Genomic DNA, 9,870 nt, shown 5'->3' with positions numbered 1-9,870 from the left:
TACCTGGAGCAGGAATCCCTGACACCCAGCCGCGGTCCCGTCGTAGGCCCTCGGGAGAGATAGTCGGACTCCTCGAGGTTCCGGCGCTGGAATGGGCGGGCTGGCCGATGGTGCTGGCAGGGCGGGCGGCGGTGGAGGCGAACCCCAGCCTCGGAGTGTGGTAATCACCTCCTGCAGGGCGTTCCCCATCTGCAGGAGCTGCTCTTGCTGGTCCCGAACCTGGGCTTCCAGTCTCGTCTGGGCTGCTTCGGCTCCTGCTGATTCCATTGATGGTGTATGATTCTGTCAGGGCGTGTTGTAGGTGTAGTGTAGGAATCAAACGCAGGAAGCAGACTGAATGTTCCAAAAGCTGTAATACTGGCCCAACACAGGCAACAGGACAACTAAGCCCGACAGCAAAACCCCGCACGATGGTGAAAGGTAAACGCGCACTAACAGGTGCGACAAAATGAACCGGTGCACACACAAGTGCAAATAAGCTCCAGCACAGTGGAGAAAATAGGCTCAACCGAGCAAAACACAACACTGACGGAAACAATCATACACAACACTAGACAAACACAACGAGAAACTTATAGGACACTAATTACGTAAAACAGAAACAGGTGTGGAAACAAACAGACAAAAGCAAACGAACATGAAACATCTATCGGTGGCAGCTAGAATTCCGGAGACGACGAACGCCGAAGCCTGCCCGAACAAGGGAGAGAGGCAGCCTCGGCCGAAACCGTGACATTCATATTCATTATGTTTTCAGAAAATAAAGATGTTACATTGGATGGTGCCCATATCTGGGTATCTAAATATCTGGCTATCTTTCAAAAAGCATATTGATGAGTTAAGAAGTTAAAAATGAAAATGGGCTTCCTTTATAAGAATAGGGCATGCCTTTCGTTAAATAGCAGAAAACACATCATTCAGTTGACATTCATTCCAGCTTTAGACTATGGCGATATCTATCATCTATATGAATGCAGATGCCACTGTATTGAAGCCATTGGACGCAGTTTATCATAGCGCACTTTGCTGTATTACGGGCGATAGGTTAAGTACACATGACTGCATTCTGTATCAGAAAGTAAGCTGGCCCTCTCTTATGTCCTGTAGATCAATGCACTGCTCTCTTTTTGTTTCTAAAGCCCTCTTGTGCAAACTTCCGTCATACCTTACTTATGACTTCATTGTTAAATTACAGACGTATGAGTTACCAGACCCGATCACAGCGATGGCTAACTCTAGAGGTCCAGTTGATCACTACGGAATTAGGTAAATCTGCATTCAGTTTTTTGGCGCCCCATGTATGTAACGATTTGTAGATCTCTCTGCACCTTGATTCTCTGTTACCTCTAGGGCAGTTCAAGTTGTTAATGGAGAACCTCATTGTTGAGGAATGTGATTGCTTCTTAAATTGCTTTAATATTGTATGTTTTTATTACGTTGTATGTTTGAATTTTGTAAATGTTATAAATTGTGTTCATGCAGGGCTCCCTTGGAAAAGAGGCCTTGGTCTCAATGGGACTCCCTGCTAAAATAAAGGTTAAATATTTTTTAAAAACCAAAATCAACAATGATAAGGCCCAACATTTTGGTTAGATATACAGTGTTGTTGCTCAGTTCCCAAAAGCATCCATTGTACATCTGCACGAGAGTGCCCCTTCCACAAACTCTGGAGGAAATAGTTTCCATATGCTCCAACACTGTATGACAGAAACTAATGAACTGTGTTATGAGCTATTTTGATTTTGTAAATATATAGTCTGATGACAGACTGCGTAGCTAGCCAGCACACACACAAGTCTTTCCACTTCAAGTATTTGAAATATAGATCTCCATTTGTGACATTTTAGTATAGTAAATGGAGCCGTTTCAAGTCATTTTTGGTGTGAGAGAATAAAATTGGATCACATATTTTGTTACCTCTGATATAATGATTCCTTCCCATGCTTTGATGAAAATCTCATTAGATGAGTGTGTACATTCATTCAGAAATCCATTGATCTTTTGAATGGGACTACATAGAGTATATCATTATGAACATTACCTACATTATAACCTTATTTATGTTATTCTAAATATATATATATATATACTTCCTGTGGACATTTGCCCATGTTTTGCTGTATTTGTCTGTGTGTGTTTGTTGTGTGAGAGTGAGGGTGAGAGAGGGTTTAAAAGATCTCCACATAGAACGTTCAGGGCTTTGATTAATGGTGGTCATGATTTAACACCTGCTGTTTTAATGTGCCCACTGTAAGTAACTGATACCAACATGCTTGCGTGAGGGACATCCCCATTTTAAAAAGCTGCCTAAATTTATCAGCTTTGTGGAGGTCATTTAAACCTGTGGGTGTCAGAGAGAGTTAAAGAACCCACTCATAACTGACACAAAGACACCATAGAGACAAATGCAGTCAAACCCCTACACCTCTCCCTCATGTTATCAAAGCTAGAGGGAAAGGGGGCGGATGTCAAGAGTTTAAATATGCCCTATGAGTGACAGCAGCTATTAGCTGGAGCTCCTCCCACATGCAGACTGTGGCGTGTTTGAGAGCATATAATGGTTATTCTGCAGAAATTTGTGTTTGATGTCCACTGTCCCCAAATAATGTTTTTGGCATTTCGGGTGAAGACATTTGAATACCACTGCTGAACAAATTATGACATTTTTTCATCAAGTTAATATACAGTCAGGTCGATCACAAAGTCCATACATACTGTATGGACTTTGATAATGACATTGCTCATCCATATATTTATATATTCTATATATTCTTATTCCATTCCTTTACTTGGATTTGTGTGTATTACGTTTTTGTTGTGGAACTGTTAGATATTACTTGCTAGATATTGCTGCACTGTCGGAACTAGAAGCACACGCATTTCGCTACACTCGCAATAACATCTGCTAACCATGTGTATGTGACCAATACATTTGATTTGATTTGAAGATGAGAAAAACTTTGGATTTGGGTGAGTCTCAGTCCTTGCTGTGAGTTCCACGATGGAACCTATTGGACAACCTCCCTGGTTCTCTCTATTAAGAGTTTGCAGCTGTTGAAAATCGTGGGTGGAGCATTGATAACATTCAGCTGTCCAATGTATTTGCAGCTACCACATAAGGCCGGTTTGGTTTGGGGCCAACTGATCTCTTTCATGCTCCTTTCCAATCAATCATAATGTCAGAAAATACAGCGAATAAGAGCAGAAAGATATTGACATATTCGGGAGTGGTATTTATCATGTAGCATATAGCTGTTAAGGGTTCTAATATCAAAGTAGCCTAGCAATTTTGTTAATTTGTTAGAGACATTGAAGCTCTGCATTTCTGATTTAAATCAGCTACCTTGCCCATGAATTAAGAAATGCACATCTTCCCTTTCTTTAGAAAATCTTTCCTTCCGAAATGTATTTATTTATTTAGAAAGAAAGAAAGAAAGAAAGAAAGAAAGAAAGAAAGAAAGAAAGAAAGAAAGAAAGAAAGAAAGAAAAAAGATCTGGATCGATGTTTTCACAGTTTTCTAGGAAATTAGCTGTTCTTCTAGGAAAGGTGACGCACATTCCATGTCCTTAACTGCACTTTGGGCATACAGTAGCTGACGCGACAATTCTCTTGAAAATACGAGGCAGCTAGCGTTGAGCACCTTAAACATATTTCGAAAATATATATTTTTTAAATACAATTTAATTAGGAGTCAAATTAGGACCTAATATTTTTCATAATGAGTACTATGCAGTCAGCGAGTCTGTGCTGTGCGGCACTGAGGTTTAGCCCCATGCACTGCTGATAAAAATAGCGCATCTTCCATTCCGTCATATGCAAGTGTTTAAGGCAACACTATAGAGCTTTGATGTTTACGTTTTAGTATCTAATAGACTGCATGGGCGCACCAAATATTTACTAGAAAATACAGTAACACTTTGGGTATTCAGTCACTGTGCGTAATTTATTGTCATTTGACACAGGGGAGATCATGTTCAGGCGCATTCCATAAGGGTCGTTAAATCCACATGGACATTCGTCTCTCTCTCTCTCGCTCTCTCTCTCACTCAACCGCGCGATTGATTGTGCACCGCTATGTTATCAAGGAGAGTAGCATGTAGGCCTAAATTCGCACGCTGTGGCGAAGGTTTGACCCCAGTATCTGCCAATGTAGCTGACATGTCATCCGAAATGTTACTCGGGCGTTATACAGACAACTGTCGTCGAGAGAAGCGGTGAAGAGCAATAGCTCCATGCGCTGAGAACGGACGGTGGAATATACACCAGAGAGTGCACTGGATATTCCGAGGGGCGACTAGACTGACCCCCCTCTCACTCTCCCTCCCTCCCTCACTCCAGTCTCTCCCTCGCGCAGAGTTTTCCGTCCTGTGTCAGGATAACATCGCTAACAAAGAGCATTTCTGGCGCTTAGAAACGGAACAAATGGAAGCAGTTGAAAAAACTCTCACTTACCGAGAGGACACAGGACCTAATAGAAAGCTGCTCCCTGGAAATAAAGACAAGGACAAGTGCAACCCTGAGACAAAAAGTGACGAATCCAATTACGTTGATTTGGATGACTTACTTGATATGAAATCAGAGGGCACAAAAACTGTTAAAGTGACTTTTACCGGTGACGGTAACCAGCTGGCGGTATTCAAATGCAACAGTGATACATCCAGAGAGAGGAGCCCCGGGTTTCGCGAGATTGATGACAATGTGGATCACATCTATAAGGAAAAATCGAAGGACAACTGGGCAGATAGGCCTGTCTCGGAAGATCCCCCCATGGACACGTATTTGACAGAATTTAACAGTAATGTGGACTTGGAAAATGCCAATACGACAGAACTCCAGAGCGAAATTGTGCCTGGTGATTATAATGTGCCCAGCGAGTGTGAGGAGTTACAATACACGGACATGTATTTGAACAGTAAGACCGAATCGGACGACGGTGAGAGCGTAGTATTGTCAGACCATTGTGCGCCTGATACCGTGATAGACGAATCGCACTACATTACAACGCACGAAATCCAACTCACAGAGCTTGACCATGATGTCGATTATGATTTTGGACGGGGAACCTGTTGGGATATTGAGGAAGATAATCTGGTTTATTCATTTGTGGATTATGCCTCTTTTGAAAGCGATGAAACAACGGAGGGAACTTTGATAGACCTAGTGGATAGGAGGAGCCAGGCGAAAGTGAAAAGCAACAAGGCGCAATGTAATAATGCGCACCAACGTGTTGCTGGTTGTGCAGTTGTCAGCACTGAGAGTGAATTGTGTGACACTGACAAATGCCCCAGCTCAGATGAAAGTATTTGTAAAAACCAAAACGGTAGTGGGAATTCGGCGGGGCAAATTCACCTGTCAATCAAGACCTCATCCAGAGCGATAAACGACTCTAACAATATCCTTGGGAATGAAAACATTTGTTATCATACCAAGCATGTGGGAGACAGGAGTCACTCATTTTTTACAAGCACTGACGCCAGAGCAGAAGCCTTGTGCGATAGATCCCAATATTTTATCCCAGCCCCGGGACGTCAACACTTTGCAACTAAATTAAGAGGGAAAGATGTTAACGAATATTCCAGCGGTGCGTCAAGTTCGATAAGTGAACTGGATGACGCTGATAAAGAGGTGCGTAATTTAACCGCCAAATCCTTTAGGAGTTTAGCATGTCCCTATTTCGATGCTATAAATTTGAGCACTTCAAGTGAGTCTTCATTGTCAGAATATGGGCTTGGCTTAAACAAGTGGTCAGCTTTCGTTGACCTTAAATATGGTAATATGTCACAGGGCAGAGAGCAAAATCTAATCGCCCATAAGAGTGCAACTGCAACTTTTGAAATGAGCAAGAACGCAGACTATAAGAGTATAAATGGTATGGCCATAAGCAATAAGAAAGGGCCCCAAACCAAGATGTTTTCTTTGAATACAAAAATATCTAGTCCACAACATGCATCTTCCTCTGCCCAAAACGTAGAGCTTACAGGCCCATTTGAACCAGGCAGTGAGGTTATCACTTTGACAAAGACATTGAATTTTCACTGTAATGTTGAAGCGGGGTCACCTGAACGCGGGAAGCCTCCCAAATATTCCGAAAATGCGTCAGGAGCTCGTTCCATGGATGAAGTTACCGGCACCTTGCCAGCCAAGCCGGGATATGAAGTAAGCTACCAACACAGTGACGCGGGTGATAGCATGGAAGGCACACATAAGAAGGCAAGTTTCGCATCAAGTCTCTTAAAAAATGTAATATCCAAAAAAATGCAATTTGAACAGGAGCGCAAGATGGAGAGGGGGGAGATACAGGACACGCATCCCACGCACTCCCCATGCTTTCAATGCAAGGATCAAGATGGGATAAGAGAGAGGGATACAGAGAGAGGCCTGCATAGGCAATCCTCAGAATCGGGTTCGGCATACACAAGCAATTCTGCTGATGAACAAGGGGCTGTGGACAGTAGACCTAGTTCTTGTGACCCCAAAGAAGAGCGTACTGAGGCCTTAGAAAGCTTTCAGCCCATAAATGAGGCACGATTAGATTCTCAAAAGGATGCAAGAGGATCCCTGAGCCATAGCCAAAACAGCGCATTCAAATCATGGAGGGATGGTGAGCCAGAGCCCCAAAAGGAACATGAAATTCGTACCGTTTTAGATGGGACACCCTCGACAACAGATAATACGGGGGAAAGGGAGTTAGACAGCAGAGCTTTAAGTAGCAAGCTGACTAAATTGTCACACTTGTTTGTTCCAAGTTCCCAGCTTCTCCCTAAAGATAAGGAATTGAGAGAACAGGTGTCAGACAGTACTTTAGTCAGGGCGCAAAAAGAGCAACGGGGGGGACGGGGAGAGAAAGTTTAGACCTGACAACAATGCAGGAATCGTGAAAGTATCGAAGGCACCCGAGATAAAAATATGCCTGAGGAGCGTAAAAGAAAACAAACAAAATCCGCAAAAGATTGACAATTTGTTAACCCCTAATATAGGTTATCCAATAAAGTCAGCAGGTGAGTCCAAATGTCAGGTGCTGGCAGCGTCAGACAGAGTGCCACACTTTACGGTTAGGGATATAAGGGACAATAAGTGCAAGTTTCAGACGCCAATTCATCAGGTTAGAGACGTGCGTAAATTGGTCAAGAGTTCATATCGTTTAGTCTCAGTGGATAACAGCGAGAGTAAAGGCGCAGTCGCACCTGCTGCTGCCGCATTACGCGAATATAATAAAGCTTCTAAGAAAGAACCCGATAAAAATTCGCCACCCTCTTCAATTGTAATAAAATGTCAGTCTGTAAATACAAATAGCAGTACTAAACAACGTGTGCTTGTAACCGAGGCTCCAAAGCGGAGACAATTTGAGAATGATAGGTCATCCCCCAAACCATCTCCAGAATGTGCCAAAAATGAACCAACATCGCTGCACAGGGCGACGGGCAGACCTCCAATTGGCTTCGCTAAACAGCCCAACACAGATCAGTCCGACGATAAACAGAAGCAGGAAAAAATGGTCGAGGCAGGTGAACGCAAACCGGAGTCCAAAATACCAAAACAGGCGGCGTTAGAGAAACTAAAGGCGGCCATTAAAACAATGGAACAGCTTTATGTTTTTGACAGAAATGAATGGAAGCGCAAGAGCCAGGCTCCCCGGCCTATTACAGACAGTCATGTTCTGTCACTCATTGCTAGAGAGGAGCATAGTGGCCCCGAGGAGCTAGGTGCAGCAGGGGGCAGAGAGAGGCTTAGTACAGAGACAAACACAGACAGGTTGCCAGAAACATGCAACATTCAAGAAGAGAAAAGTTGTCTAAGAATAATCGATGTCCCATTCACAGAGGACACCTTTAAAACCCAGTCACAACAAAGTAAAACGTTTAGTAACAAAAGCTTGTTCAATTTGGGGAACAGCATTAAGACAGCTGTCAGTAGCAGCAGCTCTGCTAGTAGGAATGGGCCACAAGCCTGTTCTCCATCACATGCAACCTCCATGGTGAAAAGCATTAGCTCTAAGACCCCGAAAGCTCCACTGTCATTGAAAATATACCCCCCAAAACGAGCCCTGGTGGACAGGGGAAGGTTCAAAAGCAGCCCCACCACAGAGACTCCACCACAGCCCATCAAATCTGGCAACCCTGAAAACTACTTAACAATACCTGTAGAATGCGGGTGTGTCGGTCAAATGAAACTGCCCATTCAAGAGCAGGTATTCCCAAGCAGCCCTACCGCCAGTCAACCTGGCATCACCGACACCAAGAGACCCGAGCATAATTCTAGACAGTCCCTCAAACGGTCCCCGGTTGTCATGGAGACGCAGCCCCCGGATAACCCCACCACCGCCACAATCTACCACCACTCCCTACCAGTGGTCAAGCAAGGAGCCCCCCAGCCGCAGGTCTTCTGCTTCTCCCCCTCCATCGCCCCCTTGCCCACCACCCCTTCGGGGGGAGACCTCTTCCAGCCTACCCAGAGGAAGATGCTCTTTGATCCCACCACCGGACAATACTACCTGGTGGACATGCCGATTGAGCCAGTCTCCCGGCGCCTCTTCGACCCTGAGACTGGCCAGTATGTGGACGTGCCCATGCCTATGCCCCAGCCGCAGCCAGTGACCCCCATGTCCGAGTCCCCCCTGGCGCTAAACCCGGGAGGGGTGTACGCGCCCACCTACATGATCTACCCGGGGTTCCTCTCACCCACGCTTGCTGCCCAGACGGTGATGGCACCCCAGGTCGCATCTCACGTGGTGTCCCAATTGGAGGATGAGAGCGGGGAGACCCCTCAAGGGAAATACACCCTGGTGCGTGGGGGGGGGCAGGGGGGCAACATGACGGGGGCAGAGAGCCCCTACTACAGTGCTACGGGAGGGTCAGTGCCAGCGTCAGTGCCCGTCACCTTGGGCCACCACGTCACTACCCGGGGGAGTGCGGCGGCGTCAGAAGGGAAACCAACGGTCATCAGCATCACGTCGCAGCAACGCCCGAGAATCATCGCGCCGCCCTCCTTTGACGGGACGACCATGAGCTTCGTGGTGGAGCATCGGTAACCACTAAGGGAATATACACAGTGAGTCACCAAGAGTGTTTCCTTCTCACTCATGCTTGTACCACTTCTAAGCTGTACAGTCTGTGGCTGGAATACAACCTTAAATGACTTGTATAGATATATTATATTGACAACATGCAAAGACCCCACTCTGTATTGGAATACCACCAAACCTGCCATTAAATTGTTTACATAGTGTCTTTGTTTACAATCTACAGCCCCTTTAAAATCAACTATTTGACAGCATAAACAGCAGGTGAGTATTTTCTCTGTATGGCCCCGATTCCGACTTTACACCTTTCTTGCGCACGCCTTTCCTACACATTTCTCAGTAGTTGGTATTCAGACTTACCTTATCTTAACGGGCTTTGCAGACGTGGTTCACTTGCGAGCGCTGAATAAATAATTCAACCGCTGAAAACCCTCCGACTTGCTGGCCAACAGATTTTCTCGTGGAGTTTTCATTCAATAGGGTTTTCAGGTCATTTATCTTAAGTCATCCCTTTAAATGCGGTGTTCCTTTTAGTTAGAATTTTGTAACACTCAATAGAATATATAGAGAGGACGGGTTCAGAATATTAGGGATCAATGAAAGAAAGCCATCTAAATAGGCTATATGCATATCATCTCCGTTTCAGCACCAATTGGTAGATAAAAAAATACTATTATCTTTAGATTATTTAGATTTAGGAAAGTATTTATGAATCATAAAAAACAGGTTTGGAGATCCTTTACTCACGAAATAAAGAAAATGATGGTTTGATTAAAGATACTCCACCATTTCCCAACCTGGTCTCAGTGCATTTTGTATTATTCTGTATGTAAATCCGCGACATTCCATT

At 44.5% G+C, this 9,870-nt stretch overlaps 2 protein-coding genes across 2 annotated transcripts in view; both read left to right on the top strand.

The window, feature by feature from the left end:
* The first annotated feature begins 4,068 nt into the window (after nt 1-4,068).
* On the top strand, nt 4,069-6,853 carry LOC123481649 (uncharacterized protein C4orf54-like). The gene has a single exon (XM_045206374.1). The coding sequence runs from the start codon at nt 4,424-4,426 to the stop codon at nt 6,851-6,853; it is 2,430 nt and encodes an 809-aa protein (XP_045062309.1). The 5' UTR covers nt 4,069-4,423.
* LOC121572298 (uncharacterized protein C4orf54 homolog) overlaps nt 6,812-9,870 on the top strand; it is a 31,547-nt gene continuing 28,488 nt past the window's right edge. The window contains exon 1 of the mRNA XM_041884327.2: nt 6,812-9,049. Coding sequence (XP_041740261.2) covers nt 7,494-9,029 — 1,536 coding nt within the window. The 5' untranslated portion in view covers nt 6,812-7,493 and the 3' untranslated portion in view covers nt 9,030-9,049. The remainder of the gene's footprint in view (nt 9,050-9,870) is intronic.

Source organism: Coregonus clupeaformis, chromosome 22 (genome assembly GCF_020615455.1).
Source record: "Coregonus clupeaformis isolate EN_2021a chromosome 22, ASM2061545v1, whole genome shotgun sequence".
Classification (NCBI taxonomy): Eukaryota; Metazoa; Chordata; class Actinopteri; order Salmoniformes; family Salmonidae; genus Coregonus; species Coregonus clupeaformis.
The sequence above is the reverse complement of the archived record's forward strand: the minus strand, read 5'-3'. Positions and strand labels throughout refer to the sequence as shown.